The 19,146-nt window shown below is 45.5% G+C and overlaps 1 protein-coding gene across 1 annotated transcript in view; it reads left to right on the forward strand.

Moving 5' to 3' along the window:
- The first annotated feature begins 8,096 nt into the window (after positions 1-8,096).
- Positions 8,097-19,146, forward strand: part of GLP1R (glucagon like peptide 1 receptor) — a 257,183-nt gene continuing 246,133 nt past the window's right edge. The window contains 1 exon segment of the mRNA XM_030199256.1: positions 8,097-8,199. Within this exon segment, the coding sequence (XP_030055116.1) occupies positions 8,097-8,199 (103 nt within the window).

The raw sequence follows: 19,146 nt of genomic DNA on the forward strand, positions 1-19,146 counted from the left end.
AAGGGGAGAGAGGGGCTTGATATTCCCACAGTTGGGGGAGATTGGAAGGAGGGAGTTTGATGATTTCTGGGGTGGGAGGGGAGAGAGGGGCTTGATGTTCCCACAGTTGGGGGGATTGGAAGGAAGGAGTTTGATGATTTCTGGGGTGGAAGGGGAGAGAGGGGCTTGATATTCCCACAGTTGGGGGAGATTGGAAGGAGGGAGTTTGATGATTTCTGGGGTGGGAGGGGAGAAAGGGGCTTGATGTTCCCACAGTTGGGGGGGATTGAAAGGAGGGAGTTTGATGATTTCTGGGGTGGGAGGAGAGAGATGGGCTTGATGTTCCCACAGTTGGGGGGGGATTGGAAGGAAGGAGTTTGATGATTTCTGGGGTGGGAGGGGAGAGAGGGGCTTGATATTCCCACAGTTGGGGGGGGGGGGGGATTGGAAGGAAGGAGTTTGATGATTTCTGGGGTGAGAGGAGAGAGAGGGGCTTGATGTTCCCACAGGATTGGAAGGAGAGAGTTTGATGATTTCTGGGGTGGGAGGGGCTTGATATTCCCACAGTTGGGGGGGGGATTGGAAGGAGGGAGTTTCATGATTTCTGGGGCAATTAGTAAGTGATCTTCCTCCCAGGACTTCGGCTACAAGTCATTGTTTGCTAGCTGATCCAGAATTTGTTTTTATTTAGGTTGGTTTTGAGCAGGAAAGGGAAAAGGGGGGATGGGACTTGGTTGTTCCAATCAAAGCAATTTACATATATTCAGGTACTTATTTTGTACCTGAGGCAATGGAGAAGCTGTCTGATTTTACGAAAGTTCCTGTGATATGATGTAACAAGTCTAAATGAAATCTTGAGGAGAGAAGCAACTATGATAATACGGGAAAAGTTTGAATCTACCTACACTGTAACTTCTAAGGATTGCATTTAGCGTCTTGAAAATATTATGGATTATATTGTTATAATATGATGGTTGTACACATGTAAAACCCAATTTCAGAAAGCTACTCTTTACAGTTGGAAGTCCATAGTACATAGAGACTTGAAGGGAGCAAAGTTTGTGAAGAGTTTTGGCAGGACTAAAATCCAATATGGCTACTTCCTATTTTATGGGTCCTTTTACTACGGTGGGCTGAAAAATGGCCTGTGGTAGTGTAGACACAATGTATTTTGGGCGTGTGCAGAATCATTTTTCAGCACACCTGCAAAAATGCCTTTTTTAAAATTTTTGCCGAAAATGGACGTGCGGCAAAATGAAAATTGTCCTGCATCCATTTTGGGTCTGAGTCCTTACCGCCAGCCATTGACCTAGCGGTAAAGACTCATGCGGTAACCGGGCGGTAAAGACCTACGTGCGTCAAATGACACGTCCGAATAAAAATTATTTTCCAGATACGCATATCGGACACGCGCCAAAAATGAAACTACCGCAAGAGCCATGCGGTAGTCGGGCGGTAACTCCATTTTGGCGCATGTTGGGCATGCATAGACGCTTACACAACTTAGTAAAAGGGCCCCTTAGAAAGCGAATATACATGCAAGTGGGAAAAGTCGAACATCTTCAGCTTGGAGAAAAGGCGGCTGAGGGGTGTTAATATGTGTTCTAGCTTGAGACCTATCCACTGGAATGGTGATGGGCCAAGCTACACAGCTTAAAACAGCTGAAAAGCACTGACTAGGCCTGATAACCAGCTGATGGCCTTATAGCAGAGAACCTGCAAGAGCAGGACTGCTTGGTGAGTCTTAATGAAACCTGGTACAACTTTCAAATTGAGTGTAACACTTAAGATGAGGAAATTACTGACAAAAATGGTAAAAAGTTTGGTTCTTAAGATGGAGATTGTCTTTATAAAATGGCTCCCAGTATCACAAGATATAAAGACACAGATCTCTCTCTTAGGATTAAGCAAGAGGTTTTAAAAGTGTCGAAATTGGCACTATGAAGCAATCTTTGAGAGGAGGGGCAGGTGGGCACCTGATCTGCGGTCAAGTGTGACTCAGAGATGAAGCAAGATTAGAAAAAAAAGTCCCTTTCCATAGACTTGTATGGGGACCAGTTTGTATATAAGGAGGGTGCATCAGAGCGATCGTTGGAACGAATCCCCAACGCATCTTAGGGAGCAGAGCTCTGGCCGGTTGGACCCAGAATCTGTCCACTGAATGTACCAGATTAAAGCCTGATTTGGGTAAGAATAAAAAAAACTATTTCTGTAACTAAACTGTTTCTGTCTTTACTTCTCTATCTTCCATCTGTTTTACAAAATAACACACACATAAGTAAGATTTCTCCCTGAAACAATTTTATAGATATTTTATAGATTTTATGTGGGAACATAAATGGCCAAAGATTCACTTAGATCCAAATAGACAGAAAGCTGTGGTCATGGGAATTAGATTTGAACTGCGCCTTCTGATACCTCCCCAGCGCCGATACCCATGGGAAGGGGTGTCACTGGAATTCAGGGAGGCGGTTAAAAAGATCTTAGAAGGACAAACCCTTTATACTCCTCCGTGTGGAAGGGTCCTGCGGGGGTCTAGAGAGGGGTAGATAAAAACAGGGGTGATATGATAGAAGTCTACAAGATAATGAGCGGAGTAGAGCGGACAGATGTGAAGCGTTTGTTTACACTTTCAAACAACAATAGAACCAGGGGACACAAGATGAAGCTAGAATATGGTAGATTTAAAACAAATAGGAGAAAGTTTTTCTTTACTCAGCGTGTAGCTGGACTATGGAACTCGTTACCGGAGAATGTAGTGACAGCAGCTGGCCTTATGGAGTTTAAGGGGGGTTTGGACAGATTTCTGAAGAAAAAGTCCATTGAACATTTATTTTTTTTTAAAAAAAGGAAAAAAATTATTATTATTATTATTATTATTTTTTGTTTTGCCGGGTTCTTGAAGCCTGGATTGGCCGCTGTCGGAGACGGGATGCTGGGCTTAATGGACCCTTGGTCTTTTCCCAGTATGGCAGTGCTTATGTGCTTATATACCTGCTGAAAAGCATGTATATAGGTTTTGTAAAAGTGCTTCTTTCGACCAGTCTTTTTACAAGAGGGGTTAAGGGATTTTTCCTTCTCATTCCCCCATTGTTTATTTTCCCCTCCATATAGGGGGAAAAAACCAGCCTCTATGGTAAATTGGCAGAATTCACACATATAGGTGGGCAAAATGCCAACATACAAAATCAAAGTGAGGGTGTGGAATCACAAAATGAACTACAATCCAAACCAAATGTTCTACTTCAAAAATAAGACAAGAAAATTAATTCTTTAATGCCAGAATCAGGAAGGCAAAGCCTCAAATAGCTAATGACTTATAGAGAGAGGTATGTTGATCGATAAGATCTACTCCTCATCACTGGCAAAAACCTTACGTTCATTATAAATGTCCCAATGAAATAACACCCGTAAAGTGTTCAGTTCAAAGTGAAAATACTCAAAATGTCATGCAATCACTGCTCTTATCTTAGAGGACCAGCTTCTTGTAAATAGATAAGGTCCCCCAGAAGCTGCCTGGCGAGAAGCCCTCTAAGATATGATAAGTCCAGTGATTGCATGAAATTTGGAGTATTTGCACTATTTCAACTGAACACTTTATGGGTGTTATTTCATCGGGACATTTATAATGAACGGAATGCTTTTGCCAATGAGTAGATCTTATTGATCAATAAAGCTCTATAAGTTGTTAGATTTGGAACTCTTTGAAGCTTTTCCTTCCTGATTCTGGCATTAACAAATTGATTTTCTTCTCTTATTTTTGAAGTGGAACATTGTGTTTGGATTGTATTTCAAAATGCTAACATACACATGGATGATGAGAAATAGTAACTTTTTAAACATGTAAGTTGCTGAGGTTCCAATGTTGATATTTCCATGTCTACCTTTGCAAAATGGCTCCTCACTTTGCATGTGCAGACTTAAGTACTGCATGCTATTTTATCGCCATTACTGCAAGATCGACCCCTATCCCAGAAGTCCAAAGATCAAGGGCGTTAATCAGCAAACCTTCAAGAAAATAAATGAGCTTTTACAAGGCCCCAGAATCAAAGATAGAACAGTTCGGTACGAGTAGCAAGAGGAAGAGAATTCCAAAGAAAGGGCGCCACAGAGAAGGCCGAATGGCAAGTGGATTCCAGTCTAGAACCATATAAAGGAGGGGTGGTAAAGTTGATGGCTTGACGAAGAATGGAGGGTTCTCAAGGCCAAGAAGATGTGATGAAGCGTGCCAAATAAAGACGGGTACCTCTACGTAGGGTCTTAAAATGTCAATGTCAGAATCTTATGCATAATTTAAAACTGAATAGGTAACCAATAATGTTGCTTCAACAGCGGGTATACATGATCAAAACGACGAGCATGACCAAGCATACATATTGCAGTGTTCTGGACTGTTTGAAGTTTCCTAAGAGCAAGTAATGGAAAGCCAGCATACATCACATTACAATAGTCTAATTTGGAGGTGACCAGGGAGGGCATAAAGAAGGGTTGCACAACTGGTATCATCAAGAAAAGGGCAAACAGAGTGGATTAAACAAAGACAGTAACAGCAAGATTTGACAACAGCGGAGAGATTTCCCTTTTACCCACTGTTGTAAAAGGGGGCGTCGACCTGTGTGAAAAACATGCACTGATGCCAACACAGGCCCCCTTTTTCCACAGCTTGGTAAAAAAGGGGCCCTTTATTATTATTATTTCCTAGTTTATATTATTTCTTATAACGTTTGGATAGTCAATGCCTATTTTACCGTACAAAGTTTGGACTTTGCGTATACTTGAAAATTCTATAAATAAAGAAAAAAAAGAGAGTAAAACAGATTTTATGTTGCTTCTCCTAGAACTAAGCAGTGGATTTTCCCCTAGTCTATCTTAATAATGGCTTATGGACTTTTCTTTTAGGAAATTATCCAAACCTTTTTTAAACCCTGCTAAGCTAACTGCTTTTACCATATTCTCTAACAAATTCTAGAGTTTAATTACACATTGAAGGCCCCTTTTGCTAAGGCACACTAGTGTTTTCAGCACATGCTAAAAATAAGCATGGGCTAAATGCTAGACATTCCCATATATTTCTATGGTCGCCTTTACCATTTAGCGTGCACTAAAAATGCTAGCGTGCCTTTGTAAAAGACTCCCTGAGTGAAGACATAATTTCTCCAATTTGTTTTAAATGTACTACTTAGTAGTTTCATTACAAGGACGAGGTGGCATGAATTTTTGGAAAGAGTAAACAAGTGACTCACATCTACGCCAGTATTTATTTATTTATTTGTGACATTTATAGCCCACATTATCCCAAACAAGTATAGGATACATAACAAAGAATAATGCATAAGAAAGTAATTTGTTGTAAGAATCCAATTTTACAATACATTATCATAAACATACTGGGATAACTATGGATGTTTAACATTTAGAAAATCTATTATTGTACTGCTATGGATTTACAGCCTGTCTCACTGACACAGACTACTCAATAGTTACTGTGGATTCTTTTGGATTCATATTAGGTAAATGAGACCTTTATTAGAGGTGCTAAAATCTACAATGATTAAGATATATATACAATGATTAAATCATCTAACTAAAAGAAAGCTATAAGACAGATATTTACATATTATACATACAAGATCACTGGTCAGGAATTTCAGGCCCTTATCTCATCAGCTGGGAGGCCCATTGCAGCGAAAGCCCGAAGTCTCCTCATGACCAGGAACAAGTCCTCTGCGCGATACGTCTACTCACAGATGAGCCTCAAAACTCTGCTGCAACAAGCCCCCCTTTCTATTAAGCTTAGAACTCATATTCAGAGCTAAGGAAAATTACAGAATGCTTCTCTGTTTAGGTAAACAAGCCATACTGTGGGAACGTGGTCACATGTTTTCCAAGTCCAGGTGGCCAGGCTGAACTCCGAAAACAAGCACCATCCTCCTCTTCACATAGCAAATTATTTGAGCTGTGTCTTATCTTCTGCATTCCAACTTATTTTCACATAATCAAAGTTAAACAATCATTCTTAAACAGAATTACTTCTAATCAACAATACAGACCCCGAGTGCACTGGTCGGTCAAGACAGAGTTGAAAAACAATCTTTAAATTTCACTTTTATTGCAATTATGAATGAGAAATTGTACATGAAGCAAAGAGAAAGTTAATGGTAAACAGAGTAATAACCAATTCAGGGGCCCTTTTACTAAGGTGTGCCTAAAAGTGGCCTGCGCTGTATATGGCAAAATTAAAACCAGCGTGCATCCATTTTTGGCCTGAGACCTTACCGCCACCCATTGACTTAGCGGTAAGGTCTGACGTGCTAATCAGGCAGTAAGTAGCCAGTGTGCATAAACTGCCGATTACTGCCGGGTAAGTGCCACACGGTAGAAAATAGAAAATATTTTCTACCGCGTGTTTTGGGCGTAAGCCAAAAATGCAATTACCAGCCGGGCCACGCGGTAGCCGGGCAGCAGTGCCAATTTCACACACGTTGGACATGTGCAGGTGTCTACGCACCTCAGTAAAAGGGCCCCTCAGGTAATAATTAATTGTTTCCAGGATAATTCGCCTGAGGCGGAGAACTCGAACGTCCCACGGAAGAACACAAGGTAAGAGGAAAATTGGGATGTTTGACCATGGAAAACAAAGACTGGAGAGATGGATTCTTCAAGAAACAAACATTTATTGGCTAAAAAGACTCAGCACAAACGCTGTGTTTCGGCCACTAGGCCTGCATCAGGAGTCTTTACCAGCTCATAATGACACTGCGGTAGCTGGGCAGTAGCGCTAATTTGACGCACGTTGGACATGCGTAGGTGTCTACGCGCCTTTGTAAAAAGGCCCCTCAGGTAATAATTAGTTGTTTGACATATGGTTGTTCTTTTTGAGGGTTTGAATAGGAACAATTTTATGTAATCTGGTATATTCCTGTATATTTCTTATTTTGGGTGGTAAGTGAAGTCTGCAGAGTAGACAGTTTTGTAGATCACTTTTTTTCTGTTTTGTTTTGTAGATCAGTAAGAATGCCCAGGCACAAATAAGCTTAATTTGAGGGCCCTTTCACCAGTGGCGTATCTTGGGGGGCCTGGGCCCCCTTAGATTTGGCCCTGCCCCCCTGCCGATGACCTGCCTGACCCCCTCCTCCCACCGCCAACCTGCCGTCGCCTACCTTTGCTGGCGGGGGACCCCAACCCCCCGCCAGCCGAGTTCCTCCTCACAAAAGGCTTCCTTCTGTTTCTGACGTCCTGCACGTACAACGGGTTGTCGTCGGGGGGCAAAGTTGGTGATGGCGGGGTCGACAATGACTGGCGGGCGGTGTCGGCGGCAATGGCGGGGCGGTGTCTGCGGCAATGGGGGGGTCGGTGGCGCCGGGGGGGGGTCTAAAATGTGCCCCCTCACCTCGGGCTCTGGCCCCCCCTCCCGCCGAAGTCTGGCTAAGCTCCTGCCTTTCACTAAGCCGCATAAGCATCTATGGGCACCCAACGCGTGCCAAAATGGAGTTACCGCCTGTCTAGCATGTGGCTCTTGCGGTAATTTCATTTTTGGCGCGTGTCCAATACACACATCCGAAAAATAATTTTAATTATCGGACGCGCGCCAAGTGGCATTTGATGCGCTTAGGTCATTACCGCCCGGTTACCGCGTGAGATTTTACTGCCAGGTCAATGGCTGGCGGTAAGGTCTCAGACCCAAAATGGACGAGCGGCAATTTTCACTTTGCCACACGTCTATTTTCAGTAAAAATGTTAAAAGGCATTTTTTTTGCAGGTGCTCTGAAAAATGATTCTGTGCCTACACTCCTGTGGGCAATTTTCAGTAAAAGGACCCCTTGCTTTGGTAAAAAACATTTTTAATTAGATAGATAGATAGATAGATAGATAGATAGATAGATAGATAGATAGATAGATAGATAGATAGATAGATAGATAGATAGATAGATAGATAGATAGATGTAATATGCAAATGACACTATTCCTCCAATCAATCTGGACTGACATAAGAACATTTCTAAACATGTATCTTCCTTCTAGAAAACCTAATTGTGGGGGTTGAGGATAGAGGCCGCAGGCAAAGGGCTGGCTTTTGTGAACATTAAACGTAGAAATGTGCTGTTATAAATGCTTTAATGATTGCGCGGGAGCCCGATACCAGGAACAGAGAAAGAAGCAAGATCACTGTGGTATCATTTATCTCCTTAGCTATTCATTCACGTCAACAGCTGGTGCAGGGTAAGAAAAATAGATTACTCGAGCAAGGGGAAAGCCAACACAGCCAGTCCCAAACCGTTTGTAAAACCAGTGACAAACGTTGCCTAGGGAATTAGTTTCATTACTGGCAGTTTTAAAATAGATGAGAAAAATCTTAACTCGTGTATACATATGTGCTTTTACTTAATTCTACTACTACTACTGCTATTTAGCATTTCTATAGCGCTACAAGGCGTACGCAGCGCTGCACAAACATAGAAGAAAGACAGTCCCTGCTCAAAGAGCTTACAATCTAATAGACAAAAAATAAATAAAGTAAGCAAATCAAATCAATTAATGTGTACGGGAAGGAGGAAAGGAGGGTAGGTGGAGGCGAGTGGTTACGAGTCAAAAGCAATGTTAAAGAGCTCCTTGTCTTTCCTCCTAAACCCACTTCTCCTCTTCCTCCACTCTCTATCTCTGTTGATAACACCCTCATCCTCCCCGTCCCATCTGCCCGCAACCTCGGAGTCATCTTCGACTCCTCCCTCTCCTTCTCTGCGCATATCCAACAGACTGCCAAGACCTGTCGCTTCTTCCTCTTCAACATCAGCAAAATTCTCCCTTTCCTCTCTGAACACACCACCAGAACTCTCGTCCACGCTCTCATTACCTCTCACCTTGATTACTGCAACTTACTCCTCACCGGCCTCCCACTCGGCCATCTATCCCCCCTTCAATCCGTTCAGAACGCTGCTGCACGTCTTATATTCCGCCAAAACCGATATACTCATATCACCCCTCTCCTCAAATCACTTCATTGGCTTCCGATCAGATATCGCATACAATTCAAGCTCCTCCTCCTTACCTACAAATGCACCCAGTCTGCGGCTCCTCACTACCTCTCCACCCTCATCTCCCCCTATGTTCCTGCCCGCAACCTCCGCTCACAGGACAAAGCCCTTCTCTCAGTACCCTTCTCCACCACTGCCAACTCCAGGCTCCGCTCATTCTGCCTTGCCTCACCCTATGCCTGGAACAATCTTCCTTTACCCATACGCCATGCCCCCTCCCTACCCATCTTCAAATCTCTGCTCAAAACTCACCTCTTCAATGCTGCCTTCGGCGCCTAACCGCTCGAGAAATATAAAATGCCCCAATCTATCCACCCTATCAGATTAACTGTTCACTCGTCCTCTAGATTGTTCACTTGTCTTTAGTTTGTTCTCTTGTCTTTTAGATTGTAAGCTCTTTGAGCAGGGACTGTCCTTCTATGTTTAAATTGTACAGCGCTGCGTAACCCTAGTAGCGCTTTAGAAATGTTAGTTAGTAGAAATGTTAGTTAGATAGGGCAAGACGTAGGGGCTCAGGAAGTTTATTCCAGGCGTAGGGTGCAGCAAGACAGAAGGCGCGAAGTCTGGAGTTGGCAGTAGTGGAGAAGGGAACAGATAAGAAGGATTTATCCATGGAGCGGAGTGCACGGGAAGGGGTGTAGGGAAGGACGAGTGTGGAGAGATACTGGGGAGCAGCAGAGTGAGTACATTTATAGGTTAGTAGAAGAAGTTTGAACAGGATGCGAAAACGGATAGGGAGCCAGTGAAGCGACTTGAGGAGAGGGGTAGTATGAGTAAAGCGACCCTGGCGGAAGACGAGACGGGCAGCAGAGTTTTGAACCGACTGGAGAGGGGAGAGGTGACTAAGTGGGAGGCCAGCAAGAAGCAGATTGCAGTAGTCTAAACGAGAGGTGACAAGGGTGTGGATGAGGGTTTTGGTAGAGTGCTCGGAAAGAAAGGGGCGGATTTTACGGATGTTGTAAAGAAAGAAACGACAGGTCTTGGCGATCTGCTGGATATGAGCAGAGAAGGAGAGAGAAGAGTCAAAGATGACCCCAAGGTTTCGAGCTGAGGAGACAGGGAGAATGAGAGAGCCATCAACAGAAATAGAAAATGGGGGGGGAGTGGGGAGGTGGGTTTGGGAACTGCTAATCCAGTTTTCCAGATCTTCACCCACAGCTTGCATTTGCATTCATTCTCCACCTCTGCTTCATTAGGTGGTAATTAATTTTGCCACTGCTGATCTAATTTACCACATTCGTATTGTGTTCACGCTTTATGTGAATCAGTGTGATGCCTGTGTAACCTTTAATTGCCTGAGGGGTCCTTTAACTAAGGTGTGCCGAAAAGTGGGCGGCGCTGGTGTAGATGCGTGTATTGGACACGTGCAGGTTCATTTTTCAGCACAACTGCAAAAAAGATCTTTTTTTGGTCCGAAAATGGACGTGCGGCAAAATGAAAATCGGCACGTGTCCAGTTTGGACCTCGGACCTTAACGCCACCCACTGACCTAGCGGTAAGGTCTCACGCTTTAACCAAGTGATGTCTGCTGAATATCCACCCTTCAGCTCTTCATGCTGTATTCATTCTTCAGTGTGATACTTGCATGGGGGGGTCTTATGCTCTTCAGCTGTCTGTGCTGTGTTCCTGCCTTCCATCTATCAATGTGATGTCTGCACAGGGTTCTGCTGAATATCCACCCTTCAGCTCTTCATGCTGTATTCATTCTTCAGTGTGATACTTGCGTGGGGGGTCTTATGCTCTTCAGCAGTCTGTGCTGTGTTCCTGCCTTCCATCTATCAATGTGATGTCGTCTACACAGGGTTCTGCAGAATATGCACCCTTCAGCTCTTCATGCTGAATTCATTCTTCAGTGTGATACTTGCATGGGAGGTCTTATGCTCTTCAGCAGTCTGTGCTGTGTTCCTGCCTTCCATCTATCAATGTGATGTCGTCTACACAGGGTTCTGCTGAATATCCACCCTTCAGCTCTTCATGCTGTATTCATTCTTCAGTGTGATACTTGCATGGGGGGGGGGGGGGGTCTTATGCTCTTCAGCAGTCTGTGCTGTGTTCCTGCCTTCCATCTATCAATGTGATGTCGTCTACACAGGGTTCTGCAGAATATGCACCCTTCAGCTCTTCATGCTGTATTCATTCTTCAGTGTGATACTTGCATGGGAGGTCTTATGCTCTTCAGCAGTCTGTGCTGTGTTCCTGCCTTCCATCTATCAATGTGATGTCTGCACAGGGTTCTGCTGAATATCCACCCTTCAGCTCTTCATGCTGTATTCATTCTTCAGTGTGATACTTGCATGGGGGGGTCTTATGCTCTTCAGCTGTCTGTGCTGTGTTCCTGCCTTCCATCTATCAATGTGATGTCTGCACAGGGTTCTGCTGAATATCCACCCTTCAGCTCTTCATGCTGTATTCATTCTTCAGTGTGATACTTGCATGGGGGGGGGGGGGGTCTTATGCTCTTCAGCAGTCTGTGCTGTGTTCCTGCCTTCCATCTATCAATGTGATGTCTGCACAGGGTTCTGCTGAATATCCACCCTTCAGCTCTTCATGCTGTATTCATTCTTCAGTGTGATACTTGCATGGGGGGTCTTATGCTCTTCAGCAGTCTGTGCTGTGTTCCTGCCTTCCATCTATCAATGTGATGTCTGCACAGGGTTCTGCAGAATATGCACCCTTCAGCTCTTCATGCTGTATTCATTCTTCAGTGTGATACTTGCATGGGGGGGGGGGGGTCTTATGCTCTTCAGCTGTCTGTGCTGTGTTCCTGCCTTCCATCTATCAATGTGATGTCTGCACAGGGTTCTGCTGAATATCCACCCTTCAGCTCTTCATGCTGTATTCATTCTTCAGTGTGATACTTGCGTGGGGGGTCTTATGCTCTTCAGCACTCTGTGCTGTGTTCCTGCCTTCCATCTATCAATGTGATGTCGTCTACACAGGGTTCTGCAGAATATGCACCCTTCAGCTCTTCATGCTGTATTCATTCTTCAGTGTGATACTTGCATGGGAGGTCTCATGCTCTTCAGCAGTCTGTGCTGTGTTCCTGCCTTCCATCTATCAATGTGATGTCGTCTGCACAGGGTTCTGCTGAATATCCACCCTTCAGCTCTTCATGCTGTATTCATTCTTCAGTGTGATACTTGCATGGGGGGGGGGGGGGTCTTATGCTCTTCAGCAGTCTGTGCTGTGTTCCTGCCTTCCATCTATCAATGTGATGTCGTCTACACAGGGTTCTGCAGAATATGCACCCTTCAGCTCTTCATGCTGTATTCATTCTTCAGTGTGATACTTGCATGGGAGGTCTTATGCTCTTCAGCAGTCTGTGCTGTGTTCCTGCCTTCCATCTATCAATGTGATGTCTGCACAGGGTTCTGCTGAATATCCACCCTTCAGCTCTTCATGCTGTATTCATTCTTCAGTGTGATACTTGCATGGGGGGGTCTTATGCTCTTCAGCTGTCTGTGCTGTGTTCCTGCCTTCCATCTATCAATGTGATGTCTGCACAGGGTTCTGCTGAATATCCACCCTTCAGCTCTTCATGCTGTATTCATTCTTCAGTGTGATACTTGCATGGGGGGGGGGGGGTCTTATGCTCTTCAGCAGTCTGTGCTGTGTTCCTGCCTTCCATCTATCAATGTGATGTCTGCACAGGGTTCTGCTGAATATCCACCCTTCAGCTCTTCATGCTGTATTCATTCTTCAGTGTGATACTTGCATGGGGGGTCTTATGCTCTTCAGCAGTCTGTGCTGTGTTCCTGCCTTCCATCTATCAATGTGATGTCTGCACAGGGTTCTGCAGAATATGCACCCTTCAGCTCTTCATGCTGTATTCATTCTTCAGTGTGATACTTGCATGGGGGGGGGGGGGGTCTTATGCTCTTCAGCTGTCTGTGCTGTGTTCCTGCCTTCCATCTATCAATGTGATGTCTGCACAGGGTTCTGCTGAATATCCACCCTTCAGCTCTTCATGCTGTATTCATTCTTCAGTGTGATACTTGCATGGGGGGGTCTTATGCTCTTCAGCAGTCTGTGCTGTGTTCCTGCCTTCCATCTATCAATGTGATGTCTGCACAGGGTTCTGCTGAATATCCACCCTTCAGCTCATCATGCTGTATTCATTCTTCAGTGTGATACTTGCATGGGGGGGGGGGGGTCTTATGCTCTTCAGCAGTCTGTGCTGTGTTCCTGCCTTCCATCTATCAATGTGATGTCTGCACAGGGTTCTGCTGAATATCCACCCTTCAGCTCTTCATGCTGTATTCATTCTTCAGTGTGATACTTGCATGGGGGGGGGGGGGGGGGTCTTATGCTCTTCAGCAGTCTGTGCTGTGTTCCTGCCTTCCATCTATCAATGTGATGTCTGCACAGGGTTCTGCTGAATATCCACCCTTCAGCTCATCATGCTGTATTCATTCTTCAGTGTGATACTTGCATGGGGGGTCTTATGCTCTTCAGCAGTCTGTGCTGTGTTCCTGCCTTCCATCTATCAATGTGATGTCTGCACAGGGTTCTGCTGAATATCCACCCTTCAGCTCTTCATGCTGTATTAATTCTTCAGTGTGATACTTGCATGGGGGGGTCTTATGCTCTTCAGCAGTCTGTGCTGTGTTCCTGCCTTCCATCTATCAATGTGATGTCTGCACAGGGTTCTGCTGAATATCCACCCTTCAGCTCATCATGCTGTATTCATTCTTCAGTGTGATACTTGCATGGGGGGTCTTATGCTCTTCAGCAGTCTGTGCTGTGTTCCTGCCTTCCATCTATCAATGTGATATCTGCACAGGGCTCTGCTGAATATCCACCCTTCAGCTCATCATGCTGTATTCATTCTTCAGTGTGATACTTGCATGGGGGGGGGGGGGTCTTATGCTCTTCAGCAGTCTGTGCTGTGTTCCTGCCTTCCATCTATCAATGTGATGTCTGCACAGGGTTCTGCTGAATATCCACCCTTCAGCTCTTCATGCTGTATTCATTCTTCAGTGTGATACTTGCATGGGGGGTCTTATGCTCTTCAGCAGTCTGTGCTGTGTTCCTGCCTTCCATCTATCAATGTGATATCTGCACAGGGCTCTGCTGAATATCCACCCTTCAGCTCTTCATGCTGTATTCATTCTTCAGTGTGATACTTGCATGGGGGGGGGGGGTCTTATGCTCTTCAGCAGTCTGTGCTGTGTTCCTGCCTTCCATCTATCAATGTGATGTCTGCACAGGGTTCTGCTGAATATCCACCCTTCAGCTCTTCATGCTGTATTCATTCTTCAGTGTGATACTTGCATGGGGGGTCTTATGCTCTTCAGCAGTCTGTGCTGTGTTCCTGCCTTCCATCTATCAATGTGATGTCTGCACAGGGTTCTGCAGAATATGCACCCTTCAGCTCTTCATGCTGTATTCATTCTTCAGTGTGATACTTGCATGGGGGGGGGGGGGGTCTTATGCTCTTCAGCTGTCTGTGCTGTGTTCCTGCCTTCCATCTATCAATGTGATGTCTGCACAGGGTTCTGCTGAATATCCACCCTTCAGCTCTTCATGCTGTATTCATTCTTCAGTGTGATACTTGCATGGGAGGTCTTATGCTCTTCAGCAGTCTGTGCTGTGTTCCTGCCTTCCATCTATCAATGTGATGTCGTCTGCACAGGGTTCTGCTGAATATCCACCCTTCAGCTCATCATGCTGTATTCATTCTTCAGTGTGATACTTGCATGGGGGGGGGGGGGGTCTTATGCTCTTCAGCAGTCTGTGCTGTGTTCCTGCCTTCCATCTATCAATGTGATGTCGTCTACACAGGGTTCTGCAGAATATGCACCCTTCAGCTCTTCATGCTGTATTCATTCTTCAGTGTGATACTTGCATGGGGGGTCTTATGCTCTTCAGCAGTCTGTGCTGTGTTCCTGCCTTCCATCTATCAATGTGATGTCGTCTACACAGGGTTCTGCAGAATATGCACCCTTCAGCTCTTCATGCTGTATTCATTCTTCAGTGTGATACTTGCATGGGGGGTCTTATGCTCTTCAGCAGTCTGTGCTGTGTTCCTGCCTTCCATCTATCAATGTGATGTCTGCACAGGGTTCTGCAGAATATGCACCCTTCAGCTCTTCATGCTGTATTCATTCTTCAGTGTGATACTTGCATGGGGGGGGGGGGGGGTCTTATGCTCTTCAGCTGTCTGTGCTGTGTTCCTGCCTTCCATCTATCAATGTGATGTCTGCACAGGGTTCTGCTGAATATCCACCCTTCAGCTCTTCATGCTGTATTCATTCTTCAGTGTGATACTTGCATGGGGGGGTCTTATGCTCTTCAGCAGTCTGTGCTGTGTTCCTGCCTTCCATCTATCAATGTGATGTCTGCACAGGGTTCTGCTGAATATCCACCCTTCAGCTCATCATGCTGTATTCATTCCTCAGTGTGATACTTGCATGGGGGGGGGGGGGGTCTTATGCTCTTCAGCAGTCTGTGCTGTGTTCCTGCCTTCCATCTATCAATGTGATGTCTGCACAGGGTTCTGCTGAATATCCACCCTTCAGCTCTTCATGCTGTATTCATTCTTCAGTGTGATACTTGCATGGGGGGGGGGGGGTCTTATGCTCTTCAGCAGTCTGTGCTGTGTTCCTGCCTTCCATCTATCAATGTGATGTCTGCACAGGGTTCTGCTGAATATCCACCCTTCAGCTCATCATGCTGTATTCATTCTTCAGTGTGATACTTGCATGGGGGGGGGGGGGGGGGGGTCTTATGCTCTTCAGCAGTCTGTGCTGTGTTCCTGCCTTCCATCTATCAATGTGATGTCTGCACAGGGTTCTGCTGAATATCCACCCTTCAGCTCATCATGCTGTATTCATTCTTCAGTGTGATACTTGCATGGGGGGTCTTATGCTCTTCAGCAGTCTGTGCTGTGTTCCTGCCTTCCATCTATCAATGTGATGTCTGCACAGGGTTCTGCTGAATATCCACCCTTCAGCTCATCATGCTGTATTCATTCTTCAGTGTGATACTTGCATGGGGGGTCTTATGCTCTTCAGCAGTCTGTGCTGTGTTCCTGCCTTCCATCTATCAATGTGATATCTGCACAGGGCTCTGCTGAATATCCACCCTTCAGCTCATCATGCTGTATTCATTCTTCAGTGTGATACTTGCATGGGGGGGGGGTCTTATGCTCTTCAGCAGTCTGTGCTGTGTTCCTGCCTTCCATCTATCAATGTGATGTCTGCACAGGGTTCTGCTGAATATCCACCCTTCAGCTCTTCATGCTGTATTCATTCTTCAGTGTGATACTTGCATGGGGGGGGGGGGGTCTTATGCTCTTCAGCAGTCTGTGCTGTGTTCCTGCCTTCCATCTATCAATGTGATGTCTGCACAGGGTTCTGCTGAATATCCACCCTTCAGCTCTTCATGCTGTATTCATTCTTCAGTGTGATACTTGCATGGGGGGGGGGGGGGGGGTCTTATGCTCTTCAGCAGTCTGTGCTGTGTTCCTGCCTTCCATCTATCAATGTGATGTCTGCACAGGGTTCTGCTGAATATCCACCCTTCAGCTCTTCATGCTGTATTCATTCTTCAGTGTGATACTTGCATGGGGGGGGGGGGGGGTCTTATGCTCTTCAGCAGTCTGTGCTGTGTTCCTGCCTTCCATCTATCAATGTGATGTCTGCACAGGGTTCTGCTGAATATCCACCCTTCAGCTCTTCATGCTGTATTCATTCTTCAGTGTGATACTTGCATGGGGGGGGTCTTATGCTCTTCAGCAGTCTGTGCTGTGTTCCTGCCTTCCATCTATCAATGTGATGTCTGCACAGGGTTCTGCTGAATATCCACCCTTCAACTCTTCATGCTTTATTAATTCTTCAGTGTGATACTTGCATGGGGGGGGGGGGTCTTATGCTCTTCAGCAGTCTGTGCTGTGTTCCTGCCTTCCATCTATCAATGTGATGTCTGCACAGGGTTCTGCTGAATATCCACCCTTCAGCTCATCATGCTGTATTCATTCTTCAGTGTGATACTTGCATGGGGGGTCTTATGCTCTTCAGCAGTCTGTGCTGTGTTCCTGCCTTCCATCTATCAATGTGATATCTGCACAGGGCTCTGCTGAATATCCACCCTTCAGCTCATCATGCTGTATTCATTCTTCAGTGTGATACTTGCATGGGGGATCTTATGCTCTTCAGCTGTCTGTGCTGTGTTCCTGCCTTCCATCTATCAATGTGATGTCTGCACAGGGTTCTGCTGAATATCCACCCTTCAGCTCTTCATGCTGTATTCATTCTTCAGTGTGATACTTGCGTGGGGGGTCTTATGCTCTTCAGCAGTCTGTGCTGTGTTCCTGCCTTCCATCTATCAATGTGATGTCTGCACAGGGTTCTGCTGAATATGCACCCTTCAGCTCTTCATGCTGTATTCATTCTTCAGTGTGATACTTGCGTGGGGGGTCTTATGCTCTTCAGCAGTCTGTGCTGTGTTCCTGCCTTCCATCTATCAATGTGATGTCGTCTACACAGGGTTCTGCAGAATATGCACCCTTCAGCTCTTCATGCTGTATTCATTCTTCAGTGTGATACTTGCATGGGGGGTCTTATGCTCTTCAGCAGTCTGTGCTGTGTTCCTGCCTTCCATCTATCAATGTGATGTCGTCTGCACAGGGCTCTGCTGAATATCCACCCTTCAGCTCTTCATGCTGTATTCATTCTTCAGTGTGATACTTGCATGGGGGGTCTTATGCTCTTCAGCAGTCTGTGCTGTGTTCCTGCCTTCCATCTATCAATGTGATGTCGTCTACACAGGGCTCTGCTGAATATCCACCCTTCAGCTCTTCATGCTGTATTCATTCTTCAGTGTGATACTTGCGTGGGGGGGTCTTATGCTCTTCAGCTGTCTGTGCTGTGTTCCTGCCTTCCATCTATCAATGTGATGTCTGCACAGGGCTCTGCTGAATATCCACCCTTCAGCTCTTCATGCTGTATTCATTCTTCAGTGTGATACTTGCATGGGGGGTCTTATGCTCTTCAGCAGTCTGTGCTGTGTTCCTGCCTTCCATCTATCAATGTGATGTCGTCTACACAGGGCTCTGCTGAATATCCACCCTTCAGCTCTTCATGCTGTATTCATTCTTCAGTGTGATACTTGCGTGGGGGGGTCTTATGCTCTTCAGCTGTCTGTGCTGTGTTCCTGCCTTCCATCTATCAATGTGATGTCTGCACAGGGCTCTGCTGAATATGCACCCTTCAGCTCTTCATGCTGTATTCATTCTTCAGTGTGATACTTGCATGGGGGGTCTTATGCTCTTCAGCTGTCTGTGCTGTAGTCATGCTTTGCATGTCTCAGTGTGATGCCTGGACGGGGCTGTGATACAGATCTGCTCTTTTACTTTCCTCTCTCTCTCTTTTAACTTATTTTCTCTCCTTGCTGTATTCATGCTTTTCATGCATCAGTGTAGTGCCTGCATGGAGCTCTCATAGAGATCCACATTTCAGATCTCCGTGCTGTATTCATTCATTAAGGGTCCCTTTTAATAAGCTGCGTAAGGCTCTACATGCGCCAAACGTGTGCCGAAATGAACTTAACGCTCGACTACCATGCGCCTCTTGCGGTGATTTCATTTTTGGCGTGCGTCCAATACGCACGTCTGGAAAATAGTTTTTATTTTCGGATGCGCGCCAAGTGGCATCTGATGCGCGTAGTTCATTACCATGCAGATTCCTTACCGCTAGGTCTATGGCTGGCGGTGATTTCAGACACCCAAAATGGACGCGCGGCAATTCTGATTTTGCCGCACGTCCATTTTCGGCAAAAAATTTTTAAAAAGACATTTTTGGTACGTGCACTGAAAATTATTTCTGCACGCACCCAAAACCCGCGCCTACACTACTGCAAGCCACTTTTTACTGCGGCTTAGTAAAAGGACCCCTATATGTCTTACTTTGACGCCTGTATGGGGTTCTGATGAAGAACCGCACTTCAGATCTCCGTGCTGTTTTCATGCTTTCCATGCATCAGTAACAAAAAAAGGAAGAGCAAGCTACTCTAAATGAAAAGTCTAGCAAAATCCACAAGAGTAGGGTTGTTCCACGGATATCCACGAAAAAGAGGAAACAACGGAGGCCAATCGTAACTGAGCAGGTAGTATAGTAAGACACAATGAACAAGA

This window comes from Microcaecilia unicolor, chromosome 3 (genome assembly GCF_901765095.1).
Source record: "Microcaecilia unicolor chromosome 3, aMicUni1.1, whole genome shotgun sequence".
NCBI lineage: Eukaryota > Metazoa > Chordata > Amphibia > Gymnophiona > Siphonopidae > Microcaecilia > Microcaecilia unicolor.